Source organism: Cnephaeus nilssonii, assembly GCF_951640355.1.
Source record: "Cnephaeus nilssonii genome assembly, chromosome: 7".
NCBI classification, from domain to species: domain Eukaryota; kingdom Metazoa; phylum Chordata; class Mammalia; order Chiroptera; family Vespertilionidae; genus Cnephaeus; species Cnephaeus nilssonii.
Window position 1 is genome coordinate 77,739,076 of NC_137078.1, and position 16,118 is coordinate 77,755,193.

Genomic DNA, 16,118 nt, shown 5'->3' on the forward strand with positions numbered 1-16,118 from the left:
CTCTGCCCTATAATAAGCCAGCACTAACCATCTACTATCCCTGAATCGCTTTACTGAAGATTCAGATTAGTGTGGGAAAGAAAGGATGAAAGAGGAAAAGGGAGTCCATTTAGCCTTGACTTAATCTCTTTATTTGTTTTTTTTATTATTATTTTTTAATTTCTTTATTGATTAAGGTGTCACATATTTGTCCTCATCCCCCCATTCCCATCCCACACCCCTCCCCACGGATGCCCCCACCCCCCTGTTGTCCTTAACCATTGGTTAGGCTCGTATGCATGCATACAAGTCCTTTGGTTGATCTCTCTCCCCTACCCCCACCTTCCCCTACCCTCCCTCTGAGGCCCGACAGTCCGATCGATGCCTCCTTGTTTCTGGGTCTGTTCTTGTTCATCAGTCTATGTTGTTCATCATTTCCCCTAGATGAGTGAGATCTTGACTTAATCTCATGCTCAACCTTTGTTCACAGGAAGGCAGGACACCTGGATTGATAGTCCCCCAAGACTTATACCATCCAGGCTGGGTACTTCCCCAAAGCATATGTTAACTCATTTGAATCCTCAGAGTAGCCCTTTGAAATAGGTACTGTTATTATTGTCATCCCTATTTTGCACAGGATGAAATTGAGACACGGAGAGGTAAAGTAACCTGCCTGTTGCTGGATGCAAAGCCAGGCAGCCTGGCTCCAGAGTCTGTGCACTTACCCCACTACACTGTAGGCTTCAGCAGCAGCAGGAGAAAGAAGACAGGGCCGACAAAAGCACAGGTTCTCTGCAGGTGATGCTCAAGGGAGGAATTATGGGGAACTTCTACTCGCTCTGTATAATTTTTTTTTTTAAGCCACCATGTATTAACCAACCAAACAATCAAACAAAAAAGATAATAGAGAGATTTCTATTTTGGAATTTTTTTTAAAAAAAATCCTGCTTAGCCAATAGGAAAAAGGGAAGGAGCCCAAAGCTGGTGATCTCACTCTCTCACAGACTCCAAGAAGACTGTGAAATATCTAGGACCCAGAGGAATTCCAGCTGTCACCAGACTGCACTAGCCATGGCTGAGGAAACCCAGGGAGGGGGTCAGGAAGGCATTATCCATCACAAAGACACAATTTGGGACCAACAAGAGGAGGAATGCTTGCACTTTGTTGGAGCAAATTGAAGTAGCCTCTGACCGCAGACCTCTGCCCTCATAGAAAACCCTACTGGGCTCAATTCCCTTCTTGCACCTGTTTAGGGCCACCCACACAGCCACACTGTCCTTCTTTCCTGCAGCCTACTCTGCCCTCACTCTGCAGGGCCTGCTCCTTCCACAATGTGGAGCAGATGTTGCCAAGGCTCCAAGTCTGAGAACAGCAAGGCCACAACAACGCTCCAGACCGTAAACCTCTTTCCTCTGGCTCAGCCTTTAGCTGCAGGAGAGTGGGAACCCCGGCTCTGTTCTAGGACACGGCCCCTGCTCAGGATCATAGGTCAGTCAGTGGTTAAGAGTCAGACCCAGGTTGGCATCCCAACTCTGTTGCTATGCACAAGCTCTCTAACCTCTCTGAGCCTCCATCCACTGCTGTGAAATGAGGCAATGATACCAGGGCTGCAAATCAGGCCCCAGGCACGTGTACGGCTGAACTGGTTGCTAAAACATCAAAATACTTCCCAATTGACTAGTAAATAGTTATTAGTAGCCCATGGGCCCTCTATCTCCCTAGCTTTTCTCCTATCTGCTCCCCTTGACCCACTTCCAAAGTGTCCCTCCTGGCAAAGCAGAGTCATGCTAAGTCCTTTACCTAGCCCTAAGGCCAGGCATCAGGTAATGCCATGCCTGAAGATGGTGGTTAGATATTTTTAATATCACCCCTGGCAGAGGTCATCTCTGGGATTGAGCTGATGCAGGTAAAGGACTTGGCAGAGCGTCTGGTACATAGTGAAGTAGCTCAGTCAGTGCCAGCCGTTATGGTAGTAAACATCAAACCTAAAGAGCAGAGGCAGGATCAAGATCAGGGCCTCAGGTATTATGAGCAGGTGAAGGTGAGTTATAACTGGCAGCTCAGAAACAGTCACAGGCCCCGAGATAATTCATGGGTGAGGCCGCATGGGTGGTCCTGCCTGGTTTAAAGAGTCAGAGCAGGACCAGTATATCCTGCGTCACCAACTGCCCCTGCCTTCTTCCTTCCCCTGCTTACCTGGGAGTCCTGGGTCCCACGTGAAATTCCAAGGCCAGGGTGGGGTTGACAGGAGAAGCCACACACTGGCACTCAGGTCAGGAGCACGTCTCCCTGTGTTCGCTGCTACCAGCTCCACTGTCACTGCTGGGATCCCAGGCCTTGTTGGCTGAGACAGAGCAGCTGCTCCCAGGAGCCTGGACTGTGCCTTTCTGATGCCTTGGAGAATCAGAGAGAGTATTCCAAGCCAAGGTCCCTTCCCATAAGGACTTGAAGGCAGTATATGTACTGGCTAGGATTGTAAGCTCGGGAGCCAGACTACTTGGGCTCCAATCCCAGCTCTGCCCTCGCTGGTTTGGCTCAGTGGAGAGAGTGTCAGCCTGCAGACTGAAGGATCCTGAGTTCGATTCTGGTCAAGGGCACATGCCCGGATTGCTGGCTAGGTCCCCAGTAGGGGGTGTGCAGGAGGCAGCCAATCAGTAATTCTCTCTCATCATTGGTGTTTCTATCTCTCTCTTCCCTTCCTCTTTGAAATCAATATATATATAAATATGTTTTGATTTTTTTTTTTTTTTTTTTTACAGAGAGGAAGGGAGAGGAATAGAGAGCTAGAAACATCAATGAGAGAGAAACATTGATCAGCTGCCTCCTGCACACCTCCTACTGGGCATGTGCCTGCAACCAAGGTACATGCCCTTGACCAGAATTGAACCTGGGACCCTTCAGTACACAGGCTGACACTCTCTCCACTGAGCCAAACCGGTTAGGGCAATAAAAGTATATTTTTAAAAAATCCCAGCTATGAGTTTTACTAGCTATGTGAACTTGGGCTAGTCACTTAACTCCTCTGAGCCTTAATTTCCTCATCTGTCAAATGGGAGTAATAATAGTACCTGCTTCACAGAGTTCTTAAGAGGAAAAAATTAAATAATATGTATAAAGTGTTAGGATAACTCCTGACACAAGGACACTCGATTATGTTAGTTATGGTTAAGGAGCTCACAAGTGTAGTGGAGCACTCAGGTTCATCCCCACACAGTTCTGTTTAGGGCGGCAGTCTTTCTCCACCTTGCTAGTTGAAACTCTGTCCCTGCTCCTCAGGGACTCCTGGGCCAGCTTGCACATTTTACAGACTGGGAGGCCCAGAGAGAGAGAGAGAGAAGCATCTTGCCCAAGGTCCTGTGTGGCGGGTCACTGGCAAAGATGGGACCCAAGGAGTTTCAGAAACCACTTTCAGCATCCCCTGCTGCCTCTCCCACTTCCTTAGGCCTAGGGGTATGGCTGTCTGTGAGCAGGGGCGAGTTCTGGCCACCTCTAGGGTCCCCAGAGCCCAGAGCAGAGAGGTGCTCACCTGTCCCTGGTGAGTCACCAAACAAACCCCAAACGGCCAGGAGGCCAGGGACGCGCCCCAGCTAGGGCTCTGTTGCTGCCTGGGACTCAGAGAGAAGACAGCCTGCAGCCAGGAGAATGGTAAGCAAAACATGATCAAGGAGGAATGGAATGAGAGAGGGAGAGGGAGAGGGAGAGGGAGAGGGAGAGGGAGAGGGAGAGGGAGAGGGAGAGGGAGAGGGAGAGGGAGAGGGAGAGGGAGAGGGAGAGGGAGATCACCACTGGTTGCTCCCCAGTGAGCCTGGACTGGGAGTTTCCGGGACCAGACAGAGAAGCTTTCCCTCCACGCTTGGCCTGCAGCTCTTCAACCCCCCTATCGTCCCCCCGACACACCGCCCCCCGCAGCTCTATAGCATCCCCGCTCCCGTTGGACCAATCCCCAGACGCCTCGCCCCACTTGTGACAGATGCCTAGAAATCCCTTCCCCGCACGTGGCCCAGCTGGAGGCTATCTGCTCCCCATTCGCCCCCAATTTTGGAAAAAAGGGTTCTTTCCCACAGCCTTGGACCGGGAGTTCTCAGCCGCCAGTGCAGTTAGGGCGGCCGGGCCAGGCTTAGGGGAGACCCCCAAGTGCTGGGAAGAGGTGTTCCTGGGGCCTTGAGACCTTCCAGACCCGCTCAGTATAAACCGCCTTGGGCTTGTGTCAACATCCGAGGCTGGAGACTGGCGGCGGCTGGGGACCGGCTCCGACTACGGGGCGGGAAGACGGGAGGGTGGGGCATGGAGGGGGGTCTTTGGGCTAGAAAGAGGGATCCTTTGGGGGAAGATTCCCGAGAGGGGTCCGTAAGAATAAGGAAGGCTGTCTGGGCAGGGCTTGGGATTCGGGAGCCCACGGCCAGGGGCGGAGAGAGGTGGGGTACTTGGCCATTTGGACTGTGTTCTCCGCGCCCGCCGCCCTCCGTCCTGTCCCACCGCGCGAGGGGGGAGTGTGCGCTGCAGGGGTGATGCCAAGGCCTGAGCTGCTGACCGCCATCTCTCTCCCCCCTTCCCCACTCCGCCCCGTGGCGCCTTCCTCCAGGTCCGGGTGGGCTCCGGAGGGGGTCCCATACTGTGACTCAGCCCCTCTTCCAGCCCACCCCCGCTGGGGCCCCGGAAGGGAAGGTTTAGAAACTCGGCTGTGGCTCTCCCGTTTCCACAGCAACCGTGCGGTTGTTTTTGCGAATCCACTTCAATCGTCCACACTTTTCACCCCAGATCGTGGCCCGGGGTCTGAGCCTCGGGGCGCGGTGCAGATGGGGTGCAGCCCTCCCCCTTCCTCGCGGCTCCCAGGAAGGTCAGCGCGCGCGGGCGGGCGGGGTGCGCTCCTGCGGCCGGGCCTCTGGCCGCCCGGTCCCCACCTGAAGCCGCGCCTGCCACTCCGCCCCAGCGGAGCCAATCACGCCAAACCTGCGCCGGGTGAGGTGGGGCTTATGCAAATCGTGTCGCCTCCGCGAGACACCAGTGATACCGGAGCTGGGAGGCGGCTTCAGCGAGGATCTTGGGGAACCTGGCCGCCAACCCACGAGCCAATCTCGATCCCCGAGTCCAGCTGAGGCTCGGAGCCATCCGGCGACCCGGCGAGCGGCCCCAGGTAACGCGGGCGGGGCTGGGCGGAGGCCCTTGTCCCCTCCCCCTCCACTCTCCATTCCAGTCTCGTTTCCTGCCCTCTCTGATTCATTTCCCTGGCCGCAGGTTCTGCCCTAGGCGGCAGCATCTGGAGGGGGGGGACCCCCACCCAAGTCCAGGCCCCATGGGTCCCAGGAAGGGAGGCAGAGCTGCTTCCTTATCCGCAGTTCAGGTAAAAACAACCACTGCTCTGGCCCCCAACACACACACGCACACCTGGGGGTGCAGTGTTGTTGGTACCAGAGGAGGCACCAGTCAACCTCCCTCCTTTGGAGATAGGTAGTCCACCCAGTCCCCTGGCAACCGCCCACCTCCATAGATAACCTCCATCCGTATCACCCAGCCCCACCAGCAGCTCAGCCCCCCTCCCCAAAACACCCAGCCTCCCTCCCCCTTTCTCTTCACAACACTTTCAACAGTGCCTCCTCACCAAGGTCTCAGAGCTGGCGGAGGCCCCATGTTTGGTCTTTTCATCCTGGTTGGAGGCTGGACCAGGGACTCCAGTCCCCAGCAGACCACCCCTACCTACCTGTCAGTCACTGCAACCAAGGTCCCAGCCTCCTCCATTCCCCTCACCCCTTACAGCCGAAGCACCAAGTCCTCTCCTTCTTCCTCTCAAATATCTGTCGAATTCGTGCCCTCCCTGGCCTCCTGGCACCCACTCCCTCCCTCTGGGTCCCGTCTTCCTGCCGCTCTGCAGGGCCTGTGCCGAAGCTCCCTGTGGACTGTGCCGCTCCTTTCCCTAAGGTGACCTGAGCCTGGAGGGCAGGAGAGCTGGTTCCCATCTTGTCTGACTCAGTGCTGTCTGACTTTGGCCAGGTCCCTTCCCTCGCTGATCCTTTGTGAAATGGGGAAGGGGTCAGGACCGAGGGTGGACTGAATGAGACGATCTTGAATGGCCACCCAACAGTGACACACTCTGGTTCTATGGCTGCTTAGGAGAAAACAGGACCCTTTCCCTCTCTCCCTGAACCATGGAGGTGTTTTAGAGAGGAGGCCCTGGGGGGGGGGGGGAGGGGTTAGTCCTCAGTGAAGGGACATTGCTTCTTACCAAGGCCTAGGTCAAGGCGACCCCCTCACCAGGCCTGGGCCCCCTTTCTGCTGTTGGGAGTCCCTCCTAGACCAGCAGCCTACAGGCATGGACAGCTCCAAGGTAGAGGTGGTCAGCAGGGCCCACCCTTCGTTTATCATCCCCTGCCTCTCAGTAACAAGGAGGGAGAGAAGCTGCTGCTTCTATGGCTGCTGCTCGGAGAAGAGCAAATGAAGGAGAGGAAAGAGAGAAAAATCTCCTGACCAGGGAGCTGTTGTCACCATGGCAACCGTCTCAGCACCCGTTTCTCTGAAGCTGGGTGAGGGTGTGGGATTATTGCATCCCTCAGTCCCTCCCACCCTACTGCCACCTTCCCATCTGAAGCCCACAACCCTGAGCTCTGCCCTCTGGGCACAGAGAGCAGCAGCTCTGTGCATGGCCCTGTGCCAGCTCCTTCGCAGCTGGAGGGCCGCCCGCAAGAGGTAAGCAGAGGAGCCTGCGCACGCAGCAGGGCTACAGCACCAACAGAACGAGGCCCAGTGCATTCTGGCCTTTGCCTTGCTGCTGATGGGCTCTACTTCACCTCGGGTGAACCCTTCCTATCGTCAGGTCTGGCTTCCATCGTCTCTGAAGTTGGTGCAATGGCAGAACACAGATAAAATAGCCCGAGGCCGTTCTTCAGAGGAAGAAGTGGGTTCTGCCCGTCTCACGTAACCCACCAAGGAGCATTCACTGAACATCGCTGGGTTCCAGGCACCACCCCCAGGTCTCCGCAGGGTTGTTCGGTGCAGCCACAGAGGGACAGAGCGAGAATTCCGTGTGGGGCAGCTACAAGGGGGCAAACTCAGGGACAAAGGGAAAAGCACTTCTCTCACTCTCTGAGCCTCTCCAGAGTGGACTGGGAGCGGGTAAGCTCTTTGCCATTGAGCAAAAAGGCCTGGAGAACGTTTTTCTGGCCCAGGCAAGGGTTTAATGCAAAGGCCTCTCCTAAATCAGGCTCCATCCTAGAATTCTAGAGCACCAGGGGAGGCTCAGAGAGCTCTGAGGTCTACATACTTGTGGGGCTCAACTCCCCAGCCTCACAGGGTCTACTCATGCCCCCATGCTGCCCTCATGCTGCTGATTGTCCACTGTCCCAGTTGGGGGAGGCTGATCATAAGGAAGTGGGCTGCAGCCAGGCCTACAGACAGATTATAGCTGCGTGAGTCCAGGAGAGAAGGATATTAGGGGAGAGGAAAACAGCTAAGCCGTAGGTGGGGTAGATTCTGGCTGTAAGAAGCTTGGTTTGAAAGGAGTATGTAGTTGTGAGGGAAGGAGCTGGAGGTGAGGCTAGACAGGTGGGCACCTTGGCACCAGATTCTAGAGGATTCTGGAGTTTGAGGGGACACGTGGGCATGGCCCCCTCTAGCCTATATTGCACTTCTGGGCAAAATCAGAGAAGACATTCCCTCGGAGGAGAGGAATCAGAAGAAAGGCACTTCCCCTGAGGCAGCTGAGCCCACAGGCATGGCTTGCCAAGCAGTGCCCCAGCTGGCGCTCAGCCCCCTTGGCTGTGCCCCTGGCCCTGACTGAGGGGAGAGAAAGGACATAATGAAGTTTCCAGGAGCACTTCAAAAGAAGGAACGATAGCCCAACCAGTGTGGCTCAGTGGTTGAGTGTCAACCTATGAACCAGGAGGTTCTGGTTCGATTCCCGGTCAGGGCACATGCCTAGGTTGCGGTCTCAATCCCCAGTGGGGGCTGTGTAGGAGGCAGCCAATCAGTGATTATCTCTTATCATTGATATTTCTATCTCTTTCTCCCTCTCCCTTCCTGTCTGAAATCAATAAAAACATTTTTTTTTAAAAAAAAAGAAGGAACAATAGGATTTAGTGGCAAGTTGGACCTAGGGCAAAAGGAGAAGGGAAAACTAAAGATAACTAAGATGGCATTTCCCCCTGGGACAAGGGAAGGAAGGAGTGATGGAGAGAGGACAGCACAGGTTGAAGATGAGTCTGGCTGTAGATGTACTGGGTTAGAGGTGCTGGTGGGCTACTCCAAAGGGTGTCAGATACTGTGACCTGGAGCTCAGTAAGATGGTCCCACTGAGGCTAAGAGGGAGATCAGAGCTATGGTTTTCCCCCAAAGGCGGGTAGGAGTGGAGAAGGCTTGTATTGTTGAAGAGTAGCCATGATTTGGAGGGAGTGGTTCAGGCAGTAGCATGGATTCAGCTTAGGTGCTCATCTGAGCTCTTCCACTGACCTGTTGTGTAACTCAAGCTGGTTTTCTCCTCTCTCTGGGTTTTCACTAACATAAGGGGATGATCTTAAAGGGCACTGCCAGTTTTGACCTACCAATCTAAAAGCAATAGAGGGAATAAGGAGAAAGGAGCTGAAGACATAGTCCTTGGTGGGCCTGGGACCACATGGGGGCCAAGAACAGGCATGGCCCAGGGGACGCAGAATTGTGGGAGGGCGGAGAAAAGGGGCAGACGGTGAGAGGCACACAGACACTATGACACACACACAGACAGTGCTCTCTGACAGACTTGCCATCTCATACATTGACATGCTCCCACCCACACCCTGCACCTGATGCAGACACATTCCACAGGAGACAGCGGAAGAGGCTCTGCCTCCCCCACCAGACACTTCCACCTCTGGATTCTCTAGCTTCCTTGACTATACCCTGAGTCTTCAATGTACTTGGGACTTGAGGAGGGGGCAGCTGGGTTAGGAGCCTACCTCCTTCTGCCCATGGTGTTCCAGAAGTGTCCTTGCCTCTTGCCCCAGTGCAACTGTTTTGAACATCACAGTACCAGGTTTCTACAGGTGGCCTTCATCCCCTCCATGACTTCTCCTGAGGGAATACAGGATTTCTCATCCTCTGAGGGTGATAGGTAGGGGGATGTAGCCACCCCAACTGCTCTTGATCTTCCTTATGGCCCATGGGAGGAATCTGAGGCCCAGAGATATCTTGTAACTAACTGGAGGTCAGGCAGCAAAGGAGGGGACATGGAACAGACCAACCTTTGTTGTTTGTGGTGCTCTCAGCAGGAAAGCTTAGAAGCCACACTGGCCTGGGGTGGGCTGTGAAAGGGGCATTCCTTTTTCCGGCCGGAGGGCTTCCTTTTCTAGAGTATCTTCATGGCAGGCTACCCCGCCATTGGATTCTGGTGCCCTTCCAGACTCCAAGCAGGTCCAAGTCACCTCCCAGGCCATGTCCTGGGAAACTCAAGCTCTGGAGGGACATTCTTCCCATGGAGTTCCGACAGGAGTGTTCCTCCAGGGCCCCGTGGGGCATCACTGTGACCACGCTTCCTGGAGAGGGTTGCACCCTGCTCTGCAAACACTTCTTCTGGCACAGGCTACCCGAGGGGCTCACGTTCCAGCTGAGGACTGACTCTTCATCTGCCCCAAACTTGCTTCTCAGCAACACCATCTCCATCCACTCAAACGCAAATCTGAGCATCTGCCTAAACTCCTCCGTCCCCCTCACATCCATTCAGTTCCCAAGTCCTGCCAGTTCCCACTCCTGACAGTTCTCAGTCCATCCCCATCTCTTCACATTCCTTACCCTGGTGTCATCATCTCTCATCTGAACTATGCAGCAGGCCCCTCTCTGCTCTCCATACCTTCCCTGACCCAGGTCACCTTGCACACTGTAACCAAAGGAAAAATTCTGAAACACATTCCTTCTCCCTGGGTTCCCAGCACTTAGTTCAGGACTTGCCATACTGTAAGCATTCTGTAAGAGTTATGGAAGGAATGCTATCTTCCTAGCTCTTGCTTTAAAACCCCTCCCGATAAAGGCTGAACTTCTTGACATGGATTGAAGGCCCTTTTATAATCAGCTGCTACCTACCTCTTTGACCTAATTATGAGTTACTGAAAGTTGGCTTGTGTCTACTTCATCCCCATGACTAGCACAGGGCCTAGCACACAATCAGCCTCAATAAATGCTAAGGGAATGAATGAACTAACTAACGAAAAGCAGAATCTACAGGGTCATCAGTGCTACTAGCTAGGACTTGTATTTGTACAGAAGAAAGAGGGAGAGAAGCTTCCTGCTGGGGTGGCCTGGAAGGCCTTGAAGAAGTTGGGAGGTGGTGCCAGGGGGACACAGGAGGAGCCTGCCTCCGGTCCCTGGTAGGAGAGGAGCCTGCCGAAGCAGGTAGGGCTGAGTGTGGAAGCTCTGAATAGCAAGCAGAGAATTAAGACTCGATTCTATGGGTGTGGGGAGCTATGGGAGGTGTAAACAGGAGAAGAGAGGATGAAGATTGTGGCATGCAGCACCTGCCAGTGAAAAGGAGGGGAGCGGAGACCTGAAAGGCTAGAAATCCTGGAAACCTGCAGCCAGTTTTTTTGGAGAGAGGCGGAGAGAGGCGGTAGGAGCGCCTATGGGAAGGGACGGGGTGAAGGATAGAGCCCAGGTGTAGGAAGATGGGGCTTGTTGAGGGCGGTGGTGAGAGGAGGGATACCCCACCAGCTGTGGAAGGAGGGATCCTGGCTGTGGGAATGTGGGTCTGTTATGGGAGGGAGCTGTTGCAGAGACAGGGAACCCTGTTTTACGGGGACTTGGAGGGCCGCTGCTTGCGCCTGTCCCCCAGGCCCCGCCATGGGGAAGACCAACAGCAAGCTGGCCCCAGAGGTGCTGGAGGACCTGGTTCAGAACACCGAGTTCAGCGAGCAGGAGCTGAAGCAGTGGTACAAAGGCTTCCTGAAGGACTGCCCCAGCGGCATCCTCAACCTGGAGGAGTTCCAGCAGCTCTACATCAAGGTGGGCGGGCCCGGGGCGTGGGGGGCGGGGCCAGACACCCCGGGGCGGGCCGGACGGAGGCCGGGCAGTCGCGGCGCCCCAACTCCCTCCCTGCGTTCCCTCCTCAGTTCTTCCCCTACGGCGATGCCTCCAAGTTTGCTCAGCACGCTTTCCGCACCTTCGACAAGAACGGCGACGGCACCATCGACTTTCGGGAGTTCATCTGCGCCCTTTCGGTCACTTCCCGCGGCAGCTTCGAGCAGAAACTCAACTGGGCCTTCGAGATGTACGACCTGGACGGCGACGGGCGCATCACGCGCTTGGAGATGCTGGAGATCATCGAGGTGCGCTGGGGCGGACCCGAGAGGCGGGGGTGTGCTGGGGTGGCGCGCCCCCTGTCTCCGCTGCCGGCCCGTCTCTGGCACCGCCCTCTCCAGCCAGCTCCTCGGGCCTCCGGAGCGTCCTCGCTGCACCCACCTCTCCCCCCACCCCCACCCCGCTTCCCAGGACCCCTAGCATGGGTTGGGGGCGTGGGGTTGGATAGGCCTTGTGCTAAGTCCTTTACCCAACAACCCTAGAGCGTAGGTACTATCAGAAACCCCATTTTACAGATGCGCAAGTCGTGGTTCATGATTCAAATCCAGGGAGTCTGACTCCAGAGCCTAAGTTCTTTTAGCTTGTTGTTCTTTCAACAAATGTGTGTTGAATGCCTGTCATGTGCCAGGCGCTGCTCAGAGTTCCTGCTTTCAGGGGAAGCAAGGAGACTAGTTAGGAGACTTCTGCAATAGCCCAGGCAGGATCGGATGGAAGTGACGGCCATGGAGGAACAGTCAGTCAGTGGAAGTGGTTGGATATGGGATTTATTAATACTGCAAAATTAGGGCTGACGAGATTCACTGAAGGATTGGATGTGGGTATGAGAGAAGGAGAGTCAAGAATAGTGTCAAGGTTTTTGAACAACTAGAAGAATGAATTTGCTATTTCCTGAGACAGGAAGTGAATGCCTGGGGAGGAGCAGGCTGAAAGTGAAGAGTTGGGTTTTAGACATGTTAGTGTGAGATGCTCACTAAATATCCAGTCTTAACGATCCTACATCACATCACCTTCCAGCATCCTCACCATTTCCCAAGGTTCTCCCTGCCCACTCCCAAACCCCCTTCACTCACCCCCAATCCTCCTGCCCCCTGTTCCTCACCAGGCTATCTACAAGATGGTGGGCACCGTGATCATGATGCGCATGAACCAGGATGGGCTCACGCCCCAGCAGCGTGTGGACAAGATCTTCAAGAAGATGGACCAGGATAAGGATGACCAGATTACTCTGGAGGAGTTCAAGGAGGCGGCCAAGAGTGACCCATCCATTGTGCTGCTGCTGCAGTGTGACATGCAGAAGTAGGGAGCAAAGGCTGGTGAGGGGCAGGGCCACCTCCCAACCCCATGATCTCTCTGGCTGGCCCTTCCCTAGGGGGAGAGGTACTCTAAGCCTCACTCTCTGGCCCACCCACCCCTCTGCCCAAGCCCTTGCTCCCCTCAATCAAGATCTTTGGGGGACCACTTCACCCTGGGAAAGAGAGATCTTCAGGTATCCTGTGGTCTAGGCCCACCTCCAGTCTTGGCCCAGAACTAACATCCACTGGGCAAAGGGGAGTTAGCTTTTGCCCCCACAGGCAGGGTTAAGGAGGGAGGCTGGGGTTCTGCTTTGAAAGTCCGTTCTTCCTGGGATTATATTTTATCAGATGTGATTCCACACACCCCAGTTAAAGGGCCAAATTGGGTCAGTCCTTTATTAAGGACCCAGATCCCTTAAAGGTGGTCTCTGCCCTGTTCCCTCCACTCTCCCTGGCCCTTTTGGCTCCTGTCTTTGGAGCGTTCATTCAGCCCTTTCTTCAGCTAACAGTTATTGAGCACCTGTTCAAGGTCAGGCACCTCCCGGTGCTAAGGATATGGTCGTCTACAAGACACATTCTGTGCCCTTCGGAAGCTCACACAGTGAGGCAGACTTCCAGAGGTCAGAGACGTTGAACACAGCTGAGCACAGGGTGGGTAAGGCTGGTTAGTTAGAGAGGAACTATTAAATCTTTCCACTCCGTTCTATGCAGAGGTGCAGAAAGATAAATGAAGTGTCTGGAAGTCTAGGAACCATGTAAGTGGAAGTTTTAAGAAAAGTTGAAATTTATGCAATACCTATATTTTTAGTACCCTTCAAAGGAGCTAAAGTAATTTTATTAGTTTAGGGTATTAAAACATACTTTTTATTACTTGATTTCTTATAAAATAATCAAATGAATACAGAAATGCTCATTTTCATGGGGAAAAAGAGCTGAGAGAAAAAAAGAGGGAAATACCACCAAACTCACCAGGAAACACTTTTTCTTATCAAGCTAAATCCTGAGCTGTTGCCATCAGCAGCTTCTTCTGCTTCCTTTTCACTGATCTTTTTCAATTCAGTGAGCAACTCTGTTGTACACTTACTCTGGACAGGTGCTGTCTTAAGAAACAGAAAAACAAGGCTCGCTGGGAGTGAGACTGTGTATTTCCCACATCCTGGTAGTTCCTTTCTGGATTTGGTCTAGTTTCAAGGACGGGCTTGTTCTTTCACTGCCACAGAAGTGGAAGGAGCTAGAAGAGGAGGCCCACCTGGCCACTGTTTAGGCGCCAGGCTGCATTTACGGACCAAATGCCTAAAAATGTGCTGGGCATGCTCCATTGGAAAAGCTTGTTCTAACCCCAAATGCTAAATCGGGCAGGCAATTCGTCATCTTCCAAGTGCACTGGCTTTGCTTTCCAATGTCGGCTTTCCGATTTTGGATCCATGAGCTACACAGCTGCATGCTTTGACTGCTAGAAAATTCATCTCGCTTCTTTAAGTCTTTCACTTTACTCTCTCCTATACTTGTGATCAGAAATTAGCTTTCATGTGCGGTGACAGTTGATTTCCTCTTGAACTGCTGGTGGAAACAGTCTCGTATACAGGTGCTATCAGCCCAGGGCGGGGACAGGGAAGGGTTGCTGAGTTGGGGGTGCAGGTTGTATCTGCAGGGAAGCTTGTCTTTTACTTCTGAGTGTTCACCTGGCCTCTCTCTCTGCAGGAGGAAGCTCTTGGGGATGCGGGCCTTTGGTCCAAAACTCTACTGGACCTTCCTACTTGCTGCTCTTGGAGGTAGCAAGGCCCCTGGGTTGCCACCTCTTTCTATCCTGCCTATGACCTGCCTATTACCAAGGCTAGGGAATTCACATCCTCAGGCAGTAACCAGTAGGCTTTTATCCAGTAATGCCTCAAAGGATATTCCATTGCTCTCAGGAGCTGGCCATTAGGTGTATCTTGTGCTGTCACTCAGCACCCCAGATACTCAATAGCCTGGCTCAGCTGACACTTCCAATGGAAGGCTTTTTACAAAGTGGGGTTCCCATCCCCCAAAGGCTGAATCTAACACAACTCCCAATCACACAGAACTTCATGGCTTTCAAAGGCTTGCCATCAACCCCATCTTATTCTACGCTCACAGCCTAGGGAAATGAAGATTGCATTTCCCATTTCCTTTCTCCAGACTTGGAGACCGAGGCACAGAGAAGGGGAGTCGCTTGTGCAAACGCACAGAGTCAGGAGGTGGCACAGTGCCAAGACTTGAACCCAAGACTCTAAGCAGGTTCTTCCCTTCAGAGTCTCTCCCCTACTCATTTATTTGACTCTGAGTTGTACCGAGGTTGACTGTGGGGCAAGCTAAGTTAGTTTGGTCTTTTACAAGCTTCCTGCTAAGAGGTTCCTGAAGCTGTGGTCTTCCAAAAAGAAACAGGAGCTTGGTTGAAGCCCCCACATTTTCAAGCATCTTGTTTTCTGTTCTGGGCAGCTCTGCTAACAAATCAATGCTGTCCTAGGAGGCCTCTGACTCAGAACCCTGGAAGCATCTTGCACTGTCTCTAGCATCAACTTCCTCCCTAAGAGAACTGTTTTTGTTTCCCCCCAGCTGGTAGGCAAGTCCTACCTGTGAGGGCATGTTTGATCACTCCAAGCTTTTGGACACGTATCCTTGGCTGATATTTGCTGGTGAGGCCAAAGACCCAGCAGTGTTGAATACATAATGCCAGGCCAGGGACCGGGACCACCATCTTGCTAATGGGAGGAGCCACAGACAGGCCAGGCCTTGCTCCCACCTGCTCCTGACGTCCCAAGGACGCTGCTTGGGAGCTCCTGTGGTAGAGCACTGGCCCTGCTGTGAGAAGAGAGGCAGTCCTCCCATCTGCCCCAGCTGAGAGGGACTTGTCACAGAGCACAAGGTTAGCAGAGATTGAAGTATGACTCACATAGACTCAAAAATATACAGACAGTTAAAACATTGATATAGCCAGACTCTCCTTTGAAGTTTTGTATCTTCTTGCAGCAACTCTGAACTGCACGATTCCAAATCTATCTTCTAACTGTATTCTGTCCTCATTCAATCTTTGGTCCAATTGATGAGCGCCTTCTTATCTCTAAAAATCATCAACAAGGGCTACTTCAGATGGCCACTCTAGTCCTTTGAGCTATAGTCAGGATTATATAACCTACCTTAAATTGAAAATTAAGGAAAAGGAAGCCCATAAGCAAAGGCACTTTATCTTTTCCTGACTGGCAGAGTCCCTAGAGGTAGAAATGCATTTTGCTAAAGAGAGAGAGAGAGAGAGAGAGAGAGAGGAGGGGAGAATACCTGGAGTTTCTAGGCAAGGTAGTAAGCTGACACTGTAAATTTTTATGCAAAAATTTACTAAAGCAGCAAATATTTCCTGAAGACCCACCCTGGGTGAGGCTTTGTGCTGACTTTAGAGATCACTGTGGGGGCAAGAAGCTATTTTCTACATATTTTATTCATCAGTTTTGAAAAAAAATTCAAATCCTGCAATTGAGAAGTCTCAGAAAAATATGGGATTTTTCTCTCTGAGATTTTCAGGGTTTTCTTGTCCCTTTGCCAGAGTGTGGGGGCAGGACCAGGCCTCCCAGGGTGTCTGGCCCTTCCTGCTTGGTGGAGGCTCTGGGAGTGTTGAGGCCTGGGGCAGGAGGGGGGATGGGTGGCACAGGGGTGCTCCCAACTCATTCACCACTCTGGCCCTGTCCCCTATGGATGTGCTGCTCCTGGCTGTGCCCACAGTGACTGTCCTCACTGTTCAAACCCTGTGCTGTGGTGTGTGTGTATTTTTTCACTGACAGTGAATAAAAGGTGTGACTGTG

At 53.1% G+C, this 16,118-nt stretch overlaps 1 protein-coding gene across 1 annotated transcript; it reads left to right on the forward strand.

Moving 5' to 3' along the window:
* Window positions 1-4,986: 4,986 nt before the first annotated feature.
* Window positions 4,987-16,118, forward strand: HPCAL4 (hippocalcin like 4). Its single transcript, XM_079776970.1, has 4 exons — window positions 4,987-5,114; window positions 10,767-10,936; window positions 11,044-11,259; window positions 12,114-16,118. The coding sequence occupies exons 2-4, from the start codon at window positions 10,775-10,777 to the stop codon at window positions 12,309-12,311; spliced, it is 576 nt and encodes a 191-aa protein (XP_079633096.1). The 5' UTR covers window positions 4,987-5,114; window positions 10,767-10,774; the 3' UTR covers window positions 12,312-16,118.

Excerpts from the sequence above, each read along its gene's own strand:
- HPCAL4 (XM_079776970.1), top strand. The coding sequence starts at position 10,775 with ATGGGGAAGACCAACAGCAAGCTGGCCCCAGAGGTGCTGGAGGACCTG. Across the intron at positions 10,937-11,043 it reads TCCAGCAGCTCTACATCAAG|TTCTTCCCCTACGGCGATGC; the intron begins GTGGGCGGGCCC and ends TTCCCTCCTCAG. Across the intron at positions 11,260-12,113 it reads AGATGCTGGAGATCATCGAG|GCTATCTACAAGATGGTGGG; the intron begins GTGCGCTGGGGC and ends GTTCCTCACCAG.